The 24897-nt window shown below is 36.4% G+C and overlaps 2 protein-coding genes across 9 annotated transcripts in view; both read right to left on the bottom strand.

The window, feature by feature from the left end:
- Window positions 1-9959, bottom strand: part of LOC107727634 (dnaJ homolog subfamily C member 5-like) — a 16645-nt gene extending 6686 nt beyond the window's left edge. For 4 of the 5 annotated variants that reach the window (XM_016537568.1, XM_016537572.1, XM_016537570.1 and 1 more), the window contains exons 1-4: window positions 9802-9959; window positions 6865-6998; window positions 5728-5941; window positions 4168-4327 (exon numbers count right to left, since the gene is read on the bottom strand). In XM_016537568.1, coding sequence (XP_016393054.1) covers window positions 4168-4327; window positions 5728-5941; window positions 6865-6989 — 499 coding nt within the window. In that variant the 5' untranslated portion in view covers window positions 6990-6998; window positions 9802-9959. Of the gene's footprint in view, window positions 1-4167; window positions 4328-5727; window positions 5942-6864; window positions 6999-9131; window positions 9210-9801 lie in introns of those variants that run through there. The other variant, XM_016537569.1, reaches the window with a different exon arrangement.
- A 776-nt stretch (window positions 9960-10735) lies between these two features.
- cad (carbamoyl-phosphate synthetase 2, aspartate transcarbamylase, and dihydroorotase) overlaps window positions 10736-24897 on the bottom strand; it is a 44133-nt gene continuing 29971 nt past the window's right edge. Inside the window, exons 25-45 of one of the 4 annotated variants that reach the window (XM_016537516.1) lie at window positions 23601-23705; window positions 23221-23463; window positions 20843-20924; window positions 20583-20749; window positions 19760-19924; window positions 18918-19049; window positions 18586-18787; window positions 17999-18189; window positions 17767-17907; window positions 17391-17480; window positions 17057-17213; window positions 16777-16815; window positions 16203-16241; window positions 15728-15894; window positions 15553-15627; window positions 12919-13131; window positions 12407-12532; window positions 12059-12214; window positions 11862-11963; window positions 11681-11775; window positions 10736-11549 (exon numbers count right to left, since the gene is read on the bottom strand). In XM_016537516.1, the coding sequence (XP_016393002.1) occupies window positions 11450-11549; window positions 11681-11775; window positions 11862-11963; window positions 12059-12214; window positions 12407-12532; window positions 12919-13131; window positions 15553-15627; window positions 15728-15894; window positions 16203-16241; window positions 16777-16815; window positions 17057-17213; window positions 17391-17480; window positions 17767-17907; window positions 17999-18189; window positions 18586-18787; window positions 18918-19049; window positions 19760-19924; window positions 20583-20749; window positions 20843-20924; window positions 23221-23463; window positions 23601-23705 (2787 nt within the window). In that variant the 3' untranslated portion in view covers window positions 10736-11449. The remainder of the gene's footprint in view (window positions 11550-11680; window positions 11776-11861; window positions 11964-12058; window positions 12215-12406; window positions 12533-12918; window positions 13132-15552; window positions 15628-15727; window positions 15895-16202; window positions 16242-16776; window positions 16816-17056; window positions 17214-17390; window positions 17481-17766; window positions 17908-17998; window positions 18190-18585; window positions 18788-18917; window positions 19050-19759; window positions 19925-20582; window positions 20750-20842; window positions 20925-23220; window positions 23464-23600; window positions 23706-24897) is intronic. The other 3 variants (XM_016537519.1, XM_016537518.1, XM_016537520.1) reach the window with 3 other exon arrangements.

The raw sequence follows: 24897 nt of genomic DNA on the forward strand, positions 1-24897 counted from the left end.
CGACCGTAAGAATTTTGACCGATTAATACAATCAGTTAAACGGTTTAAAAAGTAATTTAATTATAAATTTTTTTAGTAATTTATCAAAATATTTAAAAAGGTTTGCTGCATGGTTAAAAATACGCTACACATATTAAAAAAAATTGTTTTTTTAGGGGGAAAAAACATAAGTCGCGTATAAGTCGCATTTTATTATTTCATTCAGAAATAGGCCTAATGCCAACGCAAAATGTTTACAAACATTGTAATAAACGCTGTAAACATAGCTAGGCTATTTTAGTTCCCCTCACTCCACAACAAATCCTTTCAATTAACAGTATTTAGAAAAGAACAAGAATTAAAAATATAAGAAGCTATAGCAATATAAACGACAAGCCAAAACTAATTCATGGCTAAAACGAAACTGAAACCAACGTTGGGTCTCATTCCACACAAAATCAAATGTTTTCGTCCGCGTTCTGTATTTGAATGCCAAAATATTATTTATTATGTAGCCTACTTCACGCGTTACAATATCCACGTAAAACAAAATGTTTTGCATAACATCACGGCAATACGGTGATAACGCTTAACGGCACAGATTTTACTACCTACATTTTTTTTTCCATATGTTTGACTGACTGTATTTTATTATGATAATGAACAGGCTGCATTGTCAAGGTAGCAAAACGTAACTGTGTGTGTGCTTGCGGCGCCGGCGCAATCACTTCAATTTTTTCCTTCTAACAGTGGAAGCAACTACTTTTTTTTAGTCATAAAGATAATCGGAATTGTAAAAGGTTTGCCTTTATTTGTGTACATTCACAATAAAAACAAATCTTTGTGCTTTTGTAAAATAAGCCTAACGAAAAATAGGATCCGGCTTTCTGCCGTCTGGTTTCCTTTCGCGCAGCACAAAAATGAACCGAAACTCTGCATACTAGGCTACTTGTTGCACAGTTTCTCGTATAGGCCTGTTCATTCGTTTAATATACTGTATATATATATATATAATGTTTTTCTCCGCTCGCAGAAGCGCTGCAGGTGCATGTGAAATGATATGACCATATGAATCCTCATACTGTTGTCTGCTACTTCTTGCATGTGTAAAATTAATCCCCGCAAAACAAATGTTAGCATTTTTAACGGGTCACAGACACTTATCCTTTCTAATTTAATTCAATTCTAATTTGTGATGTAATATGATGACCATGTAAATCCTCATGTTCTGTTGTTTGCTGCTTTTGCGCATGTAGAATTAATCCCCGGGAAACAAATGTTAGTATTTTTAAATGTTTGACTGACTGTATTTTATTATGATAATGAACAGGCTGCATTGTCAAGGTAGCAAAACGTAACTGTGTGTGTGCTTGCGGCGCCGGCGCAATCACTTCAATTTTTTCCTTCTAACAGTGGAAGCAACTACTTTTTTTTAGTCATAAAGATAATCGGAATTGTAAAAGGTTTGCTTTTATTTGTGTACATTCACAATAAAAACAAATCTTTGTGCTTTTGTAAAATAAGCCTAACGAAAAATAGGATCCGGCTTTCTGCCGTCTGGTTTCCTTTCGCGCAGCACAAAAATGAACCAATCTTGTCGGTTAACGGTTAATAATCGGTTAACAAGCGCCGGTTAGGAAAAATAACCGAAATGAACATCCCTAGTTTATACCTTTAAAATTGAGCTTCAACCATGTAAACATAATTTACATCCACTTAGTTTGCACTTACTACACATTAAGGTCAATATCCGTATGATTTACTTTATAAATAAACATTTGTACAAAGGCTTTAATTTGTAATAATATTCATAAATATAAAAGACGACACTTTCAAGTAAATAAGTTGGCATCTTTAAGAATAACAGGATATGTGAAAAAAAAAAACCTAAACAAAAACATTCGTAAGGTTTCGTGAAACCTGTAACATGCCTGTATTTCTTGTCTACTCAACTTGACTGTCGTACATTTGCCAGTGCTAAATTTAGACACAACAAAAAATTGACCAAACACCTTGTGCTTGCACTCTATAAATAATATAAAAGCTATATTACATCAGGAAGACAAGAGGTGCTCAATACCCAATGTCCTAGATGACTGATACATACATCACTTGAATGCTCAAAATGTCTATCATGGAAATGGCCAAGGACAGACAAGTGAGATGAGTCCTGTCTTATTTGACACTTCATTCATTTCAGTGTTAAACATGAAGATAAACTGCATACACCTTCAAGTCATTTCAAACACTAGATTAGACCAGAATACAGACATGGGCTATTAATATAAAATGCTGTGCAGCAACATTTGAAGATGATAGGTGATTCTGACTATTCAATTTGATATGAATCTGAGGCAATCCATCTTCTTTTTAGACTACAAAACATGTCCTCAGTGATATTTATCTCTTATTTAAAGGACTTGAGAGTATGAAAAAAGCAAATTTTTACCATCAGAACTGATCACACTTGTTCTTTTTTTTCCTTCAATTTATGATGTTGAAATCCCTAACCTCAAGTATGAGCAAATATAATAAACAACCTCAGAGGGCGACCCAACTAAAGCACTGACATCTATATATACAGAATCAGAGTTATAAATAGCTGCATGTTTAGTGTTTTTGCTTGATCGGTTAAATTTGTTCCTGCTGTTCATGCCACCTGAGCAACATCACGTGTCTCTACCGAGACAGCAGAGATCAGACACCTTCTCAACTGCGGCTGAGGTTTTAGCATTGATTTGACCAAAGCCGAGCTAGTATTCCATTGTAAAATAAAGGCGTTATATGGCCAGTAGTGCTAGATATTAATAAATGGATCAAGTGTATTTATTTTAACTATATAACTGCAAGTTATTACTTTCAATGATGTCTGCCTAAGAGTTGTATATTTAAAAAGGTTAGCCTAAATTATCCACTACCATTCAAACATTTGGGGTCAGATAAATAAAATACTTTTATTTATTGATGCATTATACTGATCAAAAGTGACCATAAAGACATTTATAATCTTTACAAAAGATTTCTATTTCAAATAAATGCAAAAATATTAGGCAGCACAACTTCCAGCTGGAATAAAAATAAGAAATGTTGGTAACACTTTACTTAAAGCCTTTATGTATAATGCATTATAAAATTTAAAAAGGTTAGCCTAAATTATCCACCACCATTCAAACATTTGGGGTCAGATAAATAAAATACTTTTATTTATTGATGCATTATACTGATCAAAAGTGACCATAAAGACATTTATAATCTTTACAAAAGATTTCTATTTCAAATAAATGCAAAAATATTAGGCAGCACAACTTCCAGCTGGAATAAAAATAAGAAATGTTGGTAACACTTTACTTAAAGCCTTTATGTATAATGCATTATAAAAGTAGTCTTAATGCACTAATTATGCCTTGTAATGCACATTATAATGCATTGTACAATCTCATTATTAATTGTAACCACAGTTAATACATTATAATACTTACCAACTCATTGTTACACTATGTATTTTAAAATCTATTATAATAAGATATAATGTATTACAACGCACATTATGAACAATTATAATGCATTATACCCTTTAATAACCCTTTATAATGCATTATACATAAAGGCTTTAAGTAAAGTGTTACCAAAATTTTTATTTTTTATTGTTTTTGACCATCAAATCATCATGTTAAAATGATTTCTGAAAGATCTTGTACTGCTGAAGACTGGAGTAATGGCTGCTGAAAATTCAGCTTTACCATCAAATAAATAAATGACATTTTAAAATATATTCAAATAGAGAAAAGTTGTTTTAAATTTTCATATTTCAAAATATTCGTTTTTTACTGCATTTATAATCAAATAAATGCAGCCTTGGTGAGGATGAGAGAAAAAAACAAAAAACCTTTGACTGGTAGTGTACATAAACAGTAATACATAAAGTACAAATATCGGAAAGTAATAACTTGCAGTTCTACAATTCAGATACAGATCAATTCATTTGATACAATGGCCATTCATTGAGTTCATTCAGTGAAGCATTCATCAGAGCGATTCAAACGGGCAATTCCTGAGTTCATAAGTCTTTTGAACAACTCGTGACATCAGCAAACCATAGCAATACGGTTCCAGTCAACTATCTAAAAGAAGATTGTTACAAGAGTCAGAACAAAACACACACCCCTTCCTAACCAACTTAAGGCTCACCTCCTCCATCCTGCTCTGCTTTGATCTGGGCCTCCAGGTCTTCTGGGTCCACGTACTGGTAGTTCTCATCCTCCTCTGGTGGTTTGCACTTTCCACAGCAGAAACAGCAACAGCAACAGCAGCAGCAACAGGAGAAAACGGCACAGCACATGACCATAGCCTGCGGTAAAGACACAGACCCCAGATCAGAGACGTCACTCTCGGAAAGGCACATGTTTAATGTCACAGCGACAGGAGAAGTTTGCAAGATGCTACAACTGGCTACTAGTCAGTTACAATATTTGTCATGCTAGGAAGTTCGAGGAGCTTTTTGAAAGATCTAAGCTGAAACAAAAGGGAATTGATTGGCAAAAACAAAGCACATCAGCATTCATTTATAGCTTTGTAGATCAAAACAGGCTGATGCATTTTAATCAGGCTCAGCTGTCTTGCTTTCTGCATTAAGCCTATTTGAGAAAATGATCACATGTGGCTCAAAAGCCACTATCATTTGTAAAGTAAATTCAAAATGTAGCATCTCAAAGAGAACAAAGCTCGCTAAATAATGTCTGTTCTATTCAGATTGTCGGAGCAGATTGGGGTGACACCAATTTCTTTCTGCAATCATTCTGCTCTATTCTCAATTCAATTTCCATTGCCTACTCATCGCTTCTAGTGACAGAAACCCACCAAGGACATATAGCACTAAACAACGTTTATTTTTGATCATCTTTCTAATAATACTTCATAAACAGAATTTTAAAAAAATTCACACCAAGAAAAACTATGTAATTCCTTATTTCTTTAAAACAGTATCTGTAAGTTAACCAACCCTCTACATTGCGAGTAAATCACTCGCATATGCGACTAAATCTTACTCTGGGCAACTAAATGATGTCTAATATTAGCCAATGGCTAATAAATTCTCAGATTTTACTCGCCAGTGTGTGAGTTGGATGCTGAGTATATGATTAGCACAGACATATTTTCACTCGCCGAACACTCTGACTGAGCGCTTCAGAGTTTCACTCTTCGTCAAGCGATCTGTGATATTTTTCAGTTCATCTCAATGGATTCGCAGCGCATCTGTGTTTGTGTATTTGGCGTAACGTAAGCTCTAGTGTGAAGGCGCACGACTCGCCGTCGCTTTCTCTCACACGCGCAAAGAGAAGGAGCGAGCGAGAGTCTTACATAACATGCAGAATTGATGCGCTACATGTAAACGATATACTTTGTTGCTTTGTTGCAGTTCCTTTGGAATTCTTCAGCTTTTAAGAACTGCCAGGTTTTCCTGTAGTAGACGGAACTAATGCGCAAACGACAATCTCATTGGCTGGTGCTCACCTATTATCGTCCCTGTTTTGATTTCAGCGAATCAGTTCGAGCAAACGCACACAACCTGATTAATATTCATGATATACTAGCCAATGGCGATTCAATTGCCAAGGTGTCCGTAGAGGGTTGTTAACATCACTTCAGAATGTCAGTTTAGGTCAACACACTTTGTTTACAGTAAAGACAATCTGTAACATAGAGTTTTTATTTACTGATGCATAATAAAGTTGTTTATAGGGAAATGACCTTGAACCACCACTTCGACATGAGGAAATAGTATTTGACACTCTCTTCTCCAAACTGCTCGGACACGTAGAGCCCCATGGAGCCATATTCATCGTAGATCTTGCGCTTGGTCTCCTCAGTGAGGATTGAGTTGGCATTGTTGATTTCTTTGAACTTTTCTGCTGCTTCGGGGTTGTCTGGATTCTTGTCTGGATGGTATTTCAGAGCCAGTTTTCTGTAAAACACTCCTGAATCTTACAACTCTGTTGCAATGATGAATCAAATGATTAATCAAATTTTGACTATCATGGTTACGCAAAATAAAAAAAAATTGAAGAAAAAAATAAACAATGAAATACACATTTTTTTTATTTGTGTATTTTGCAAAACTATGGTATACAAAATCAAAATTTGAATAATCATCTCATTATATACATATTAGGGATGCACCGAAATGAAAATTCTTGGCCGAAGCCGAAACCGAACAAAATGAAACACTGGGCCGAAAGCCGAATACGTTTTTTTTTAAAGTTTTTTTCCCCCCATGTATTTTGCCAATTTTTTCCCTCATTGCATAAATTAAATAGCCAAAATGTGCTTTTTACTATTTTGTCTTGCTTTTCAAAGAAAAAAATAAATTACAAAACAATAATTTAAAAATATTTAACACTGAACATTTTTTTACATTCTAGCAGACATTATACCAACAAAGCACAATTTAACTTAAAATTAATAAGTCAGTAAAATAATATTTTTTGGCCATCAGACCCCCTTCTTGAATAAGGCATGTATTTTTTTAAATGAAAGCAGCCTTGCTGAGCAGAAGAAACTTCTTTTAAAACATTAGAAAATATTACAGATACCAATATGAACACTGTGTGTGAATGTTATAATAAATAGAGCTGTTGTAATTATTATTATCATTATTATTGTCTTACTTTTTATTTAATTTTACAGAACAACAATAAAATTACAATACTAACATTTATGAATGTACAGATCTGCCGCGAGTTTGTGCAGTGCTGTCAGAATACATGCAATTAGGGCTGTGCGATATGGACAAAAAAAACCTATCGCGATTTCTTTGAAATATTTTTCATTCACTATTTCTAAAGAAACCTGAATAACTGCAAGTTAACGTGACAGCATTTAGTGTACCTGTAAGCTCTTTTAATGTCCTCTGCTGTGGCCCCTTTCTCCAATCCCAGCACCTTGTATAAACTGTCCCCTGTAGTGGACATCTTCCTCTGAGGCCTGTCAGAGGGCGGTTTGGCGTCTGCCATGATTCAATGCTGGAGAACAGGAAAAAAGAGACAGAATTATGCATTTGCATATTTAAACGAAAAAGTGTCCAATGGGAGCTGCTCTTCAAAGATCTCAGCATCACATTATTGACATATAAGACAATGTAGACAGCCAAAGCAAGCAGAAAGCACTCAGCTCTAGTTTAACAACACACTGTGCGAACACAAGGTGTGGCGAAGGTGAATCCTGTGTTAATGTTGGGAAAAAAAAAAAAATTTTCATATTATCATAGTTTTCATATTCTTATCCACCAGGAAATGATAAACACTACGGAGAAAACTTTTATTAGATGAGATGTTTCCTCTCATAATCACAGGATGCAATGGTGTGCAAAGCATTGGCTTCCCCATTCTCAATGTCTTTGCTTAAGATGATTATGTTTTGCTGATCTCACAGATGACAACTCCATGTTGACAAAGACTATTAGGCGCTTGTACACACATGACACCTTCCCTGATCATGAAAGCCTATTTTAAGCGATTTAAAAAACTAAAGAGTGGATCTTTTTGAGACATACCTGTTGAACCACATCATCACCACCACTATTGTGTAATTAATAATTCTCAAGTTTAAACTAGCACACATTCCTTAACCTTTGACATTTGAAATGTTAGGAAAGATTTCAAATAAATGCTGTTCTTTTAACTTTCTACTCCTCAAAGAATCCTGAAAAAAAAAAAATGTTTTACGGTTTCCACAAAGACATTAAGCAGCACAACCGTTTTCAACATTGATAATAATAAACAATGTTTTTGAGAAGGATCATGTGACACTAAAGACTGCTGAAATTTCAGCTTTGCCATTACAAATATAACTCATTCTTTAGACAGTCTTACAAATGTTTATTTAGGAAATAATTGGATTTTACACTAAAAAAAACCTACAGCTGCACTATTTTATCTTTCCCTGTTACAAACTACTAAGCCAAAGTGACTTTTGAAGCTTGAAATAATTCAATTCATTCATTTGAGAAAAGGTTGGAGGCAGTTAACAGATGACCACACTGCCAGAGGTATCACAGGCTGTTAAAACAATCATAAGACAGATTGACATTTTCATTAAAAAACGCAGTACACTAGAAAGCCAAACAATCACCCGTATCAGACTGCAGCTGTGCGAGTTTCAGATGAACCTCTGTTCATCAAGCTGTAAGCTTATCCCAGGCTTAACGCTACAGTCAATGTATTTCAGATGAATCTAGCGGCTGTGTCATGTCTAATGAGAAAGCACACTAATCACACAGGTCACTTTCTTCCAGATGATGACAACTGGCTCAAAGCTCCTAAATGAAGCAGTGTCACATGATGAAGCTGATACAACTTTATATGCCAATTCAAACCTCATGCAACTTACATCAACACTCAGTTTACTGGGAAGCACAAAATTGTTAGAAAATGAACAACAAGCTCTTTACAAGCCAAGGTAGCTAATATAATAACATGATTTTCATAATTCTACCAGATGTTTGAAGATGGCTTTGAGGTCCTAAGAAAAAGCCGAATACTTTCATTCGGCAGTAAAATATTTATAATGTTACAAAAAAATGTATTATGGTTTCCACAAAAATATGTTTAACATAACACCAAATCAGCATATTAAAATGATTCCTGAAGGATCATGTGACATTGAAGACTGAATTAATGTCTGATGAAAATTCAGCTTTTCCTCAGCTTTTTTACTGAACATAAATTGTCAAATGCCTTGGAATTAAAGTATTTAAGGGGTTAGTTCAGCCAAAAATGAAAATTAGGCTGCGTTTCACTCACCCCCGATGCATCTTAGCCTTAAATGTTTTCATTTTAACATTACTTTAGCACCATTGTGGGTTAAATAATCTTTAAAAGGACCAGTGCGTGATTTAATCAAAACATAATAAATACTGATTTCAATTTCATTCCAATTCCAAGACCAGGTAAGCATGTGTCTTGTCCAATCTTGATTGACAAACAGGTTATTAATAATGACATGTATCAAAAACTATAATACTGCTCAAAACAGCTTTTCAAAAAGACGTAGAAAACAGTAGTTATTAGAAATAGTCACATCCTTTGCTCAACTTCATTGGCTTTCACAACAGTTCTACGTCAATAGTTTCTATGCACTTGTCAACAAATACATACAGTTAAAGAAAAATGCGTTAACTCCTACTCGTTGCATCCAAACACATCTGGGTTGCGTCTTGTGACGTCATGTGTCCATTGATAATGTTTATTTTTATCCTGTCGTGGATATGCATCTGAGGTATTATCATAGTCATCATATTTACACTACTTGTTGGCTGTTGTAACAGGCGTGTGTCCTTGCAAAACTATAATCCAGTCTTAACCCAGTACAGATTACTATCCCATTCAGACCTTGTATTTTCCTTCAATCTCACAGTTTAACCATGACCTGTTTGGTTTGACCTGGACAAGAACAACTACAAATAATCTCTAAAGCTCAGTTAACACAGGTAAACATGGAGTTTATTCATCTTTATTATTGGTAAATCTGGACAGATCTGAGAGGAAAGCACGAGACTCGACTGGCCAATTCACATCTAACGTTAACGTAGTGACAACAAAAACACGGAATATATAACCTTCAACGGATTTACATTCATTAAACACATATTATGAAATCCACACATGATGTTAACTGGTTTATGAGTTCGTTATGAATTTGCAATTACTTATATCGATAAAACAAACGGCTGACTAGGCAGTTAGCATTAGCACGCCTAACTAGCCACGATAACAGATTTCTGTTTAATTTGAGCAGCAAATTTAAACACAGTCGATTTAAACTCACCTTGAACTGGGTGGTAATATGATATAATCAATTGTGGCTGAATCATAGAGGACTCAGCCGAATGGTTCTTTAGATATCCGATGTACAGCTCCTCATTGCTATCGCCGCATGTCCTCCCTTGAAAGCGTAGAGCGCTCCGAGGACGCGCTTGATTATTTGAGTCGACTCTTTGAACTGAATCGCCAACATGTTCGACTCCCTTGAAAGAGGGTGCGTAGGGGCACGATTGATTCATTCGAATCAAATCTTTAGCGGAGTCGACTCTCGTTTAATGGATTATGACCGTAGAATGCCATTGGGCGTAATCGATGCTTTGACTTTGATCTACGCAAATGACTCCGGACCAATTCTATCGTGAATGGTTAACGTTAGCAAAGAACTTCCATACTGTTTGACATCAATCAAGGCAAGAATACACATTAAACGCACCGCACATAAACAGCAAGAGTTGAATTTATGATTTACAATTATACTACGTAAAATCATGTTAAAAAAAAACGGGCTTTATGTAGTTTGTTTTTCAAAATAAAAGTCTAAAGCACTGAGTTTAGTAATTGCGTTATTGAGCAGGGGGTTTCGGTTTATTTTCACAACTCAAAAATAGTAGCAATAATAATAATAATAATAAAATAAAATGATACAAATAATTATTGTACTCTAATTTATGCTCATGAGCTATTTCTTTTGATTTTGGGGATAATAATGCAAACAGTTTCGATTTTACTTTTAGGCAAGTTGTTAGCTGCAAGCATACAATATCCTGCCAGTTCCTAAAGCAACACATACCCATTTCTTCCCAATTTGACAGACGTAATTTGTGTACTTGCACTTATTTTTCTTATGCAATTAATTTAGTATAGGACAATGTCACCAAAAAAAATGTATAATGTAGAATACATTGAGTAAAAGAGTTCATTTATTCCATTTTACCGCCTACCAACAGATCAGGTGATTTACTGATATTCTCTCCCTTCATTTGTACCAGTACACAGAATGACAGAGATATGGAAAAGCAGAGAAAGATCTGAGGTTGCATTTTATTGTCTAAAAATACAATTACAAAAGTTTTACTCCGTAATGAACAATCTTCCTACCATACTGTATCTGCACTAGTATTTGCACAAAGTAGATTGAGTTACAAAAGTCTGGTCCCCTACTGGAATGTCCAAATGAACATGATCACATGTAAAGATGTCTATATATTGTTGTAAACGCACAACAACAAAAAACATACAGCATTTACATTAATACTATACCAGTTAGTGATGTAGTAGTACAATTGTTTATTGTATAATTGTTTGCTAAATTTTGCTGATTTTTAAGTGAAATGAAGAAACTGAGCAACCCGCTACTTTCAAGTGCTACATTAATGTAACTATCTCAGATATTTAGGATGAAACTAGTTTAACCACACTGCACTGTGTTTGCTTTAATGTGCGTGTTTTAAATCAAATACTCAACGTATGGAATTTTATTGCAGTCAGTACTGAAAGGAACAATAAATCTGGGTACTTTATCTCACAAAATCTCACCTACTGGAACTATATGGAGAGTACACAGAATGAACACCAGTCACGGAATCAGTATGTTGCTAACAAAATATTTCCCTTTACTGCCAAATGTCCAAGAATAGACTATGATGGTCCCTTCACCGACCCAGCACGGTAGCCAGCAGTGCCATCCGAATATACATCCCATTCTCAGCCTGCCGGAAGTAAGCAGCCCGAGGATCCGTGTCCACTTCCACACTAAAAACAAAATACGATTAGGAAAGACTGCAAGCAAAACTCTGTATTTAACACTCCAGTTCATGTAACTTCCTACTTTGCCTGCTTAAAATTTGATTTCATCCTGATGCATTGAATTAAGAATAGCAAACCTGATCTCATTGACTCTGGGAAGCGGATGCATAACAACCATCTTCCTTTTGGCTCCAGTCATGATGTGTGGGGTGAGGATGAACTGGCCAAAACACTGTCAGGAGGAGCAAATCATTAATAATATGCTGATATTTAAGACATAAAAGCAGATGCAATGATCTTCTCGGCAAAATTTCCCACCGCTTTGTACTCTTCTTCAGAGGCGAATCGCTCCTTCTGTATTCTGGTCATGTACAGGACGTCAGTCTCTGGAAGGGCCTCTTCAATGCTGTTAAACTCCTCCTGTGGATATAGTTAGAGAAGTTTAGACATTTAAGAGAAAAGAAAAGCAATGCAAATAAACGAGAAGCACCCAAGTATGGTCTATATAAACACACCTGTTTAATGCCTTTGGAGGCCACAAAATCGATGATTTCGGCAGGCATGCTGAGGTCCTTGGGGGCCACGTAACGCAAGGTGATCCTGTACTGAGTGAGAAGTCTAGCCAGAGAATGCACGGTGCGGCCATGTTTCAGGTCGCCTACCATGGTAATCTGAGATTTAAGAAAAAAAGATCCAAAAATGACACAAGACAGTAATCATCAACTGAGCATCACAACCGGAGCAACACTGCAACATTCTGTTTGGAGATGCTAGTGGCACAGAAATTACACACTTCAGCTCCAAGTGGAAATCTCAACAAGCTAGTAGTTTAAGAATGCAATATTTTTCCCCCGTGTACTCACAGTCATGCCATTGACTGTTCCCAGCTCCTCTCGGATTGTAAAGATATCCAGAAGGGCCTGAGTTGGATGTTCTCCAACCCCATCACCAGCGTTGATCACTGGCCGCCGACAATGCCTTGCTGCACTCTACAAACCAGAAGCATTTTCTTGTTTAGACTGACGCACAGATCAATTTGTTTTAGCAAACGCTAACATATATAAATGCATTTTATTGATGGAAAAAAAAAAACATAACATGCATAACATACACTGATGAATCTCACACAGAAAGGCATGGAATATTTATAAAGGGGTCAATTTTGATGTCATGTTGTCTACTCTTCAAAAGGGTTTTTTTGGGAAAAATTTATACTTTTTTTCATCATAGATGCATTAAATTGATCAAAAGTGACAAATATGTCTGTTTTCTACTACAAAAGATTTCCATTACAAATAAACCGCATTTATGACACTGAATACTGGAGTAATGCCTGCTGAAAATTCTGCTATTAATGCATTAACATTTGACTCACTTCTACAGCTCCAGGTATGGGGTGGCGCAGAACAATGACATCAGTGTAGCAGCTCATGGTGTGAACAGAATCAGCCAGAGACTCGCCCTTCTGCGTGGAGGAGGTGGACTCATTGAAATGCACCACTGACCCTCCCAGACGGTGCATGGCTGCTGCGAACGAACTGCAGGTGCGAGTGCTCACCTCGTAGAACATGGAGGCCATGACTTTACCCTGGGAGAAGATGAGCAGAATGGAATTAAATCAAGAGTTTAAAACAACTTATTTCATCTGTTTAAGACATCTCCTTCAGCAAGAGGTTGTTTCCAAAGGCCACAGATGCCCATTGAGGCAGATATCTACTTCAAACTGACACGTCACTGCCAGATTGAACAACACCCTGTCTTCCAGACTGCTGCTGACTTGAGCATTTAAATACTCCTGCTGAGGAGGTTTATGCAATGAATGCTCAAGATGGGCTGTAATAAACTATAAATCATCCAGTGACATCTACTCTACTATTGGACAGAATGACTGAGTAATCAAAAGGTATTGTGGTCTACAGGTTGAATCAAGGTCCAATTTGCTCATTCCACACTTTCAAATAAGAATTCTGGATCCTTAATTCCATTGCAAAGTCCATTCCATTAGTAGGAGACTCACCATCTACCTTTAGACAACTTGTCCTCGCTTTCTCTCTCTTTCGTATATTATATATACACATATACACACTACTGTTCAAACGTTTGGGGTCTGTAAGTTTTTGTAAGATCTTACTTATTAATGCTCACTAAGGCTGCATATATTATATCGAAATACAGTAAAAACTAATATTATGAAATATTAGAATTTCAAATAAATGTAATATTTTACAATCTAACTTTTTCCTGTGACGCAAAGCTATAACATGTCAGCCATGATTTGCTGTTCAAAAGCAGTCAATATTCTTCAATGCTGTTTTGTTGAAATATTTTTGTGGAAAGTGTTATACTTTTAGGAATCACTGATGACTACAAAGCTCAAATATTTGTTTTTATTTAACTTTATTTGATATCTATCTATACATCTATTTATCTATAGAATCCATCCATCCATCCATCTCTCCATCCATCCAGGCACGTGCACACAGACAAAGGGGGCTTGAGTACCTGCCCTTTTTCTTCCTTGAGATAAAATGCCCTTTTTTCTGTGGGGTTTTTTTTTTTTTTTAAATAAATGAATGTATGTATATATATATATATATATATGTGCACGTGTGTGTTTCTGTTTGCGCACAGCTTTCCCTGTCAAACAAATAAAAAAATCCAAATATCAGGTCAGGTCAGGAAATGTTAAGACTCGCGTCTCTGCAGCACAGCAGTGTTGCACACATTGATCAGCTGCACATCACTGACAGGCAGAGAGCCACAGAAGTGAAGCCCTCTCTCCCTTTCCAGTTGTGGAGGTGAGTGGTGATGAACAACAGAGTAAGCTATCGGTGCCTCGAATTTACAGCTAATTATCCAAAAAACAAAAGGCAATTATAGTTAATTTGTCTTACTAACATCCATGACTCATGAGAGAGCTACCATGTGGGTTAGACCAGTGCGCGTTCTTTCCCTGCATGATTCAGTTGATTAAAATGAATTTAGAACATTTTAGACACAATATTGACTGTTTTTGCTCTATTTCGCCAATAAATATAATTCCAATTTGAGTCTCTGAGCAACATGATGCTGTTTTGTTCCTGAATGAATCAACCGTTTAAATGATTCGGTTCAATCGCAACAACACACTTATTAACAGTGACTTGCTGCCACCTACTGGCGGTTTTAATTTCACATTTAAAATATCTTTTCTTTTTTTTTTTTAAAGTGATTACAAATATCATTATTCAACGTTTTATATGTTTAAAATATCAAAACAGTATTAATGCATTTGTAACTGCAGGTTAAACGTTCATGTCCTGCATTAAACAGAGTGTAAATGCATCTAAATGCCCCTTTCTAATGCAGCTTTTGTTTTCTCTGCATTGCAGATTAAATTTGTCAATACTGATTTCATTTGCTTGGTAACAGCCCAAATGACTTATTCTAATTGACTGGTTCAATTTAAGAATTTGACTGAAAAGATATCCCAGAAAATATTGAGATATATTTTGTCAATATCGCACACCCCTAATAGGCTATATTTAACGTTTTGTATAGAAAAAAAATGTAAATAAAAAAAGTGCCCTTTTTTCCCCACTTGAGCCCCTGCCCCTCAAAATGTCTGCGCACGTCCCTGCATCCATCCATCGTAATATCTCACTAACCCCAAACTTTTGAACAGTAGTTCATTTAAAAACAATACTACCTTTTGATAACATTTGAAAGTATCTTATGACAGCACCACTTGTTCTCACAGTAAGAGTTTTCAATTCCAGAAAGTATTGACTTGTGATTCAATAAGACAAGAACCACTCTGAATGATTCAGTCAGCGAGAGTCATTAGACTGATTCAAACTAATAACTCATAAGAAATTGATCTGAACCTTTTTGACACATTCTTTGAGAAGAACCAGCTCATGATTCAGAAACAAAAGATTAATTCACCAATTAGACATTTTTATTTTTAAATATCAAGTGATATTTGTGTAAAAAGAAACAAACAAGAATTTACTAATAGTCAGTATACCTTCAAAATATCCAAGGGTCTTTCTTTCTGCACCATCAGACGAAGAGTATGTGCCACATTGAACAAGTGTGACATCTAAAAGCCCAAGACAGACAAGAAAGATTGATGAGCCACTGTAAAATACACAAATACAATATTCCTGGACTCGACAACAGGATAGATAACATGGTGTCACCTGTTCCTTGCTGAACTGGCGCACGGACAGGATGTGCTGGCCCACCAGTGGGTGCAGCAGTGGGGAGGTCTGGGGGTGGGGCAGGATCTGCTGCTGCCCAGCTTGAGGTGACAGGATCCTGGCCAGGGGAGGAGGGTGTGCATATGCATCCATTGGGGGAGCCAATTCTGATAATGGAAGCAAAACAGCGTCACAATCAGCAACCAATACATCACTGCCATGTGTCAGTAAATCTCACTTTACGCCAATAAACTGAACACAGCATAAGAGCTCATTGGGATCAACCTGAATCACAAGTAACAGCATGCATGCAAAGCATGGGCAGCGCAGGGTAAGAGACCATCATGTCTTGTTTTGATTATGCTTAAGACTAAAATATGCCCATGAAATGAATCCAGGAACAAACACAGATTGGCAGAAAGAACAGAAGCTAAGGGTGGCAAAGCTCTGGTAAACATCACTACAAACGTCAAACCTGCATCATACGGTGCTTTTAATGACACCTCCTCTTCAGCTGCTCAAACATTGAGGCACAAAGTTTGAAAACAATGCATTAGTAACTGTACAGTTAGAATTTTAACAATTGCCAATGCAGTATTTGTAAACATTTAGTTTTCCAAAAAGGGTTTGAAAAATTTTTTTGGAGTAAAACTGTATTCCATGTAATTTATTAATATTATAAAAGCAACAAAGTGTATATACACAGACATTTAACTATTTGTCTTATCCCAATATGCAACATATAAAAAATCACAAATTTAGTAATTTTATTTAAATCAGGTTTTAGCAGTATTTTGCATGCATCCACTTTTGTACTATTCTTTTTATATTTCCTAGCTGATTTTAAGGTTTGATATATTTAGTTCTAGAGGTTTTAAGTTTTTTCAATTACGAAACATGCTCGAAAAAGATTGATTGTTGACCTTGATCGAATGAAAATAAGGAAGATGGAAAATATGGATATTAATTTTCAATTCACAGACACCGTTGCAGAATCATGAGACTTGGATAAGGATTTGATAAAACTATACACATCACATGGACTTTACCCAATGCCTTTTGGGGTTGTATGGTAGATCTTTTGAAACCTGCATATAAAAACATGCCTTACTTGAGATATGATCATATTGGACCAGCAAATGGCTCAGCTGAACCATTTGCAAGCTCAAGGGACATACAAGCTCAAACAACTGATGCTAGCAAAACAAAAGCTGACATCCAACCGAACCACTGTCTGAATTAAAATGTAACAAACCAATTATTTCCAGTATAGTCGTTCATTTGGCACACAAACTCATGCACAAGCTCTGTGGAATACTCTGTATGTACCTGGAGGCAGACCAGGATCGGATGTGCAGTGGATACGAGGCGGGAGAATGAAGCGTCCGTCCCCAGTTGAACGGCGTGGACTCGGGGCACGGCTACGGACCACATCAACAGGTGCTGCCTGACGGGGGCGCTCAGGAGTCAATGCCTCACTCACACGCTGTAATTGACAAGCATGGTTATTTGCTTCCAATGACACTAAAAAGGATCAGCGGTTTGAAGAATGGATGGATGGATGGTTATTTGTTAGCCAGTGTTTATGGTTCAGCTTTTGCTTTCTAATGTGCAATGCATGTTCAGGTTTTTGATTATAACTAAGGATCAGTTAGTGCATTACCTTAGGAGCATCCTTTATAACCTCAGTTGTTCCTGCTGGGGTTGTTGACCATGACTTCACATCCTGACCATAACCTGGAGGTACCAATACCTTAAGAGAAAGAGGAATGATTGAACATTGAAATTAATGACAAACATGTGCTCCAGACAAAATTTGCTGGGCAGCTATTCATTAGATGTCAGAGAAAAGGTACCAAATCACATACACTACTGTTCAAAGGTATTTTTTGTCAGCGAGGATGCATTAAAGTGATCAAAAATTACAGTAAAGACTTTTACATTGAGCCAAAAAAAATTATATTTCAAATAAATGTTTTAACTATTCAAAGAACCCTGAAAAAACACAACATAACATGGTTTCCAGATCAGATCTTTACCTGTCCATCAATATAGGCCACCTCTCCTCTGAGTACCACCCTCATGACTTTTCCTTTCACTTTCATGCCCTCAAACGGCGTCCACTTTGACTTAGTGAATTGCATGTGCTTCGGAATAGTCCACTCTTGCTCCAAGTCCACCTAGCAAAATTCAAGTATCACTTTGAAATCTGAAAACATTTTTAATTTTTAGGCAGCCATTCATCATCTGAACTTCGTCAAACTTAAATACCTCTACATAAGTGTCTTCTTGAGCAGGAAGAGAGAATATTTTACTGGGGTTTTCATAGAGCCTCTTGATGATGTCATCAATGGTAAGGCGACCCTCGCTGACGGCCGTGAGCAGCAGAGGCAGCATAGTCTCCAGACCCGGGTAACCTGGAGGTGGTTTCTCAGAGTTTTTCTCCTCTACTGAATGAGGGGCTGGAAGTTAAAAATAACCAAATAAATAAAAGCTTCCAAGAACTGCTCAGATGTGGCCATTTAGGTTTGGGGGTCAGTTTTTTTTTTTGTTTTTTTTTAAGAAATTAATTTTATATACTTTTATTATATCCGATCATCTTGCAGGACTGCTTGAAAGTATTTTTTTGATCAGGCACAGCAAGCATGTCTAACCAATCAATTAGAAAATATATAGCACAACAGGAAAGAATAGGCTGAAGTTCTGTACAAAGTTTGGATGTAGCTTGGAACTCAAGCAGAAACTTAAGTTAACAATTTTGGTCTTAAATTAGGGATTTTAAAACAGGTTTGTGTACTTGTTTGTCAGGCAAACAAAATTATGTGAGGCTCAGCAGAGATATTTAATCCCATTATTACCGTGGTCTGTTGCGAAACAGTCAATGATGTCTAGATTTTCCCACAATGCCTCCATGTCCTCACGCGTACCAAGCATGGGCCGCACTTGTGCCCTGCCGTTTCCAATGGCAGGCACATTATCTTCACACAGGAAGAGATGGTGAGGTGCCACTTCACACGTCACCTGGATGCCCTTTTGTTTAGCAGCTCGAATGATCAGAATCTGAGAAACCAAGCATGATTTTAGTTAGTCACAAATCACAGGAATATGTAAAGAAACTGGATGAAGGATTTACAATGAAGATGAAATAAAATGCAGTTATTAGACCACGACATAGAACAAGGATTCTTACCTCTTCTTTCTTGGCAACATGGCAGATATGAACGGGTCGCTGATACAGCTGCGCCACCATCAAGATTGCAGCCACCGTCTGTTTTTCTGCATGTGCTACAATGGGCAAGTGCTTTGGCCACTTTTCAAAGTGCTGCATGCAAAGAAGATCGTAATCAAATTCTATCATGACAGTAAAACATGACAAATTGCATCATTAAAAATAAATGTAAAAATATTCAAAATAAAAATGAATGTACTTAAAATAAATATTTTACATTTTATAGATTTTTTTATTTTAAATGCATTTTATAAAAAAAAAAAAAAAAAAAGTTTAATTTTATTAGTGCTGTCAAACGATTAATCACGATTAAAATCACATCCAAAATAAAAGTTTGTTTACATAATAAATAAACACAGTACACATACATATATTATGTATATATAAATACAATGTATATATAAATACACACATTTTGAAAATATTTACATGTATATACATTTATATTATATTATACATAAATCTATTTAATATATAAACATAAAATTTTTCTTAAATATATACTAGGGTTGTGTCGGTGAGGAAATTTTCCCACCGGTTAATCGACGTGTGACAACACCGGTAATACCGGTATCACCGCGGGGGCGGGGCGTTCCCTCTTTTCCTCGCTTTCCTTCGCTTTTAAATAGCTTGTTAAAGCGGCGTGCGCATTTTACATAGAATACAAATAAATGGATTTTTATTTTAAATAAAGGGTTTTTATTTTAAGTAGATTTTAAATAAATATAAAACTTTATTTAAAATAAAAAATAAATTAAAATAAAATACTGTTGTATTTGTTGTATACCTTGTTGTTTCCTTACCTCCATCCACAGAGAAACATTGTCCATTTTCAAAGTGGAGTATGTGTCATTCAAGTACATCTTCAGGCCAGCTGTAGTGCTTGCAATGGACGGAAGAACTGTAGCGTTGTCTGATGATGCCCCCACAAAAAGAGCATAATCACAGCGGCACCCAGCCTTGGCAAGCTACACATATTCATGACAGAAAAAAAAAAGTCCATAAACAACTTCCCAGTGGCATAGCAGATGGGCATTTCATAGCGCATCAGGAGGATAATAAAAGATTAGGCTATTAGCTTACAACTCATTGAAAATGTTTTTAAAGAATTCTTTTAAAGCAGGTCTACTCTACAATGAATTTCATCCTATAATTAAATTAATATATTTAATAATTAAATTAAGAAATGAATACTGCAGTCATTAGTGAAAAATCAAGAGCAGCTTTATTTCAAGTAACCACTTTCAAAAACAACCCGTTTATAAACCAGTTTCTTCTCTTTTTTCCCCACTATGTACAGGCCACAAGAGAAATATATACAGTAATCAGCATATGTTGACGTAGTTAATGCAGCGTCACATGCCGAAAGCGCTGTCAGTTTTTACTTTCACTTTCTGTATAATGAATTCACCGAAGTTAAGACGTTCACCGGCATAACTCTTGCACAAAGTTTGCACGATGCTTGTGTGATATCCATTACTTTGCCTTCATGGTTTAAAACAGAAATTTCCAATATTGCGACATAACACCCCTCGGGGGGCCCCGCGAATTTGCACTACACCACTGCAACTTCCCTATTTGGTTTCATGTAAATAACCAAGCCAATATTTAATTAGTTGATGTTACCTTCTGTGCCATAGCAAAGGAGCTGGGGTCAATGATGGCAGGGTTGGTATTGGGCATGGCGCACACCATAGTGATTCCTCCAGCCAGGGCAGCAGCTGTGCCCGAGGAGAAGTCCTCTTTATGGGTGGCACCAGGCTCCCGCAGATGCACATGGACATCAATCAAACCTTTAGACATACAAGAATAAATGGAATCAATCTCAATGTAATATATTTGTTCTGACAACTCAATTACATATGAAAGGATGTGGCCATACTCACCAGGTAAACGGATGAGTTTCTGCGAGGTCATGCTGTCTATATGAGTCTTTACATGAGGAGCCTGACCAATTTGCCCCAGTGCCTGCCAAGCCCACATACATTACAATCTTCAAAAGTTTAGAAGTACAACAGCATAAACAGATGTGGCCCAAAACTGAGTTTTTCCAAGTAGGATCACAAAATGCCGCAAGACTAGTCAGACCAGTTTCTTAGAGGAGAGCGAGAGGAGAAAAAAAAACAACAACAAAAAATAAAATAAACCTACACTTCCCAGAATATCCACCAGATGGCGCATGGACTGGTTTTATACCTTATTGACAAACTGAAACTAGCTTTAGGAGTGCTTCCTCTCTTAATTCCGATTCGATTCTGCCCTCACTATTTTTTGAAAGCCACTGAAAAAAAAATTTCTTGCCAAAAACATGTAGTACCGCACAAGCATCTCCAATCTGTCATTTTAAATATTTCATACAGGAAACACATTTTTTCCGTCCAGAACAGCAGGGGCATGATGTCTAAATCTAGCTAGTTAGCTAGCTAGATAGACAGATAATAAATAAATAAATAAAAAATAAATATTTTATATTAATAATAAATATTTTACCTGTATTTTTAAAACACAGGGAAAAAAAATCTAAAAATAAATGTAAAAATAACCTGTAACTGTAAACATCCATAACACGTTTTTAAATACTTTTTATTTTTAATAAAATACTGTTAAAATGCCGCTGCAAGATTAATCTTTAATGAGCCGAAAAGAATGCATGTCACACCTCTGTTCATCAATTTGCACTGGCTACCAGTAGCTAGCTGCTCGCATAAAATTCAAGGCATTAAGGCTAACCGAGACTTGTGATTTGCACATACATTTTTGCTCTTTTGTTAGTTTTGACTGCTTTTATTGCCCTCATTTGTAAGTCGCTTTGCATAAAAGCGTCTGCTAAATGACTAAATGTAAATGTAAAATGCATTACTATTGATCATAACCTAGTTTTGGTGTGTTGGACAATAGGTTTAAATGTTTAGAACAGAAAATGTGTGCTCAGTTTAAGAGCTCTTATTGTATGATGTAAAAATAACAGTACTGTATATGTAATTATAAATAATAAATACATAAATTAAATAAATAATAATTAATAAAACCCAACTAACAACAATCTTGGCACTCCAGGACTGAAGTTGCCCAGCCCTGCTCTAGAAGAAGCTCTAGAACCACCTTAAGAGCTCTAGTAGAATTTTAGACAATACACAAAAAATATCTATAAGCCTATAGAGTGCTTATATATGCGTGTGTGTGTTTGTTCTAAAGATGTATTTGGGTTATTGACATGGATAATTAATTATGACAAACATGAAACCGTGATTTGTTTTGTAGCCTGTGATACTGCCTTGGGTTCTAGTATCTGTGCCTGCATATATTGATGTCTATGGTAATTTTGTGCACATCAAGTGGATGCAGGTGTGTATCGGCAATCATATAGCACTGACATGGGTGACATTGGGGGGGTTTGGGGGTGTGTGCAGTTGCCCCCATTAGGGCTGCACGATAAATCGAAATGGAATCGAGATCGCGATTGTCCTGCGGATTACAGAACCGGCATTACTATCAAAATGCGTATGACAATCGCATTCGATTAATCGTGCAGCCCTAGCCCCCATATCGTTAGTCATGGAAACCCCGATGTCAGCCTTGCTGCAATTGTTAGCTAGGCCCAGGACCGGTTCTAAAGGGATAATAGAAGGTGTTAAATACCCTCAAACGAAAGCAAAAGCAACTGAAGATCTGACAAACTATCCAGTGCATATTTGCACTATTTACAACATGTTTTTGCAGCGTTGAGAAATATAGCCAATCACCGACATATCTGTTGATTTCTTGAACGAAATGATCAATCAGAAAGGTTTTAGTTTATTCCCTCACCACTGAAAGTGCCAAAGTTTTCATTAAGTGCAGTTTTGCACACTTTTGAATCACCTCATAATTAAAGTGCAGACACAATGTAAATAAGAGATTCATTGTGCAGTTTAGAGAGCTTTATGGATTATATATTGTGAACTTTGTGAGATCGCGATTAACTTAGATGAGTGACGCTTTTTAATGACAATAAGAGGAGTGTGCTTTGTGCACTTTCTAGGCTATAATCCATTCAGAATTTGTATGAAACTTATTACATACATGCTGCAAAGTTTCGGGAATGACATCCGCATATTTATGCTGGATTACCTCTCGAAATACCAGTGACTGACAGTGATAACCACGGCAACAGACGGGGCAAAAAAAAAAAAAATGTCTCTTTCTAATGCATTTGTAATGGCCACATCTGTAGTATAAACTTTTAAATTTGTTGGGTTGTTAATGTGAGTTTGTCACAGCTCACCTGAACAAACAACTTGGTGCACTTGATGTCAGTGATGAGTGGTACGGAGTAGTCAATGGCCATTCGACGAGTGCGGTAACCTTTGGTCACAAAGGAGGACAAGCGTCTTCCACCAGAGTTCCTCATGGACAAATTGACGACCAAGTCAAAATGGTTCTCCTCCAGATAGTCCATGATGTTCCTTTGTTTGTCCTTACTAGGGCAGTCACTCTCCTCTTCAAAAGGCCAGTCCACTGCCATCACCTGATAGGAGACAGATAAACAAACAGAATTCATAAAACAGCAAACTTAACCTGTTAAATTAGCTGTACAAGAAAAACACGTTCATTAGCAGATGTTATTTTTTAATAAGTTACAATATGTTTTGTTATTCACTGTACCTTGACTCCATGTTCAGTGTAGAAGTCAGCAGTGCCTAGACTGGCATACAGGTTATAACCCAAACTCTCCAAGGTCTGGACTGTGGGCAGAAGCTCGCTCTTACTCTGAAAGACATACATTTTTCACTTAAAGGGATAAGTTTACCCCAAAATTTAAATTGTCAATAATTTCTCACCCTCATGTCGTTCCAAACCCGAAGACTGACACGGAAGAGAAGAAACCGTATTCTCGTAGCTTCATAAAATTACGGTTGAACCACTGAAGTCACCTTTCTGGGCCTCTCTCTGCAGGGTCAGAAAGCTCCGTTTTCATCAAAAATATCTTAATTTGTGTTCCGAAGAAAAACGGAGGTCGCACGGGTTTGGAACAACATGAGGGTGAGTAATTAATGACATCATTTTTGGGTGAACTAACCCTTTAAGAATCTAGATTTTTTACTAGGGGTGCTCCGATCAGGATTTTTGAGGCCGATCACCAATCACAGAAAGCAGTATCTGCCAATACAGATCACCGATACAGATCTTTTAAAGCCTTCTTTTTATCATTTATAACTATTTATATTGATACTCCAATCAGGATTTTTAGACATTTATTCAGGGCCTGAATTTCATTTTTGAAAATGGGGGGAATTCCCCTCTTAGGTGACTCTTGTGAGAGGGGAAGCAGCACGGACTGTGCTTTCACACAGGAGTCTGCTACTGATCCGTTGCGGTTTACTACAAACACAACATTTATCCATTAGTTTGATTTCAAATCCAAACATTGTCACTGAAAATGCTTTTTCAGCATTGCAATTCTTTTTTTTACACAGTACAGTAATACAATCTTTCACAGACATGTTTAAACACAATAAATATAAGCAACACATTATTCAATGCTTTACTTTTGCACTTACTTCTAGATTTATAGATCAAGTTGCTCAAGCAAGTGGCAAAACATTTAAACTACTTTTCTTACGTTATCATAAACTTACCATTGACAGAAATAGTCAGCTCTACTGCCTTTTCTTTTGCATTTAAATCTTTATTACAAGCAATCCTGCGGTTCATGAAGAACCTTGTTTTTCTACCTCCACGAGTGCCATCTATTATTGCCTTGTTTATCTAAAAGTGCTCTTTTTCCCTTTAAACCTAGCCAAAAAGCCATATATGTGTTGACTGTGAAACACAGTAGACTTTAATAATATGCATTTATGGTGTAATTACTACATTTTCGTGTCAATCCATGTTCATATTTACTGAAAACAATGCACTGTTACTTTAATTCAGCGCTTGCAGCGCAGCAATAGACTCGGTG

The sequence above is a fragment of the Sinocyclocheilus rhinocerous genome, unplaced genomic scaffold, assembly GCF_001515625.1.
Source record: "Sinocyclocheilus rhinocerous isolate Xijiao unplaced genomic scaffold, SAMN03320098_v1.1 scaffold185, whole genome shotgun sequence".
NCBI lineage: Eukaryota > Metazoa > Chordata > Actinopteri > Cypriniformes > Cyprinidae > Sinocyclocheilus > Sinocyclocheilus rhinocerous.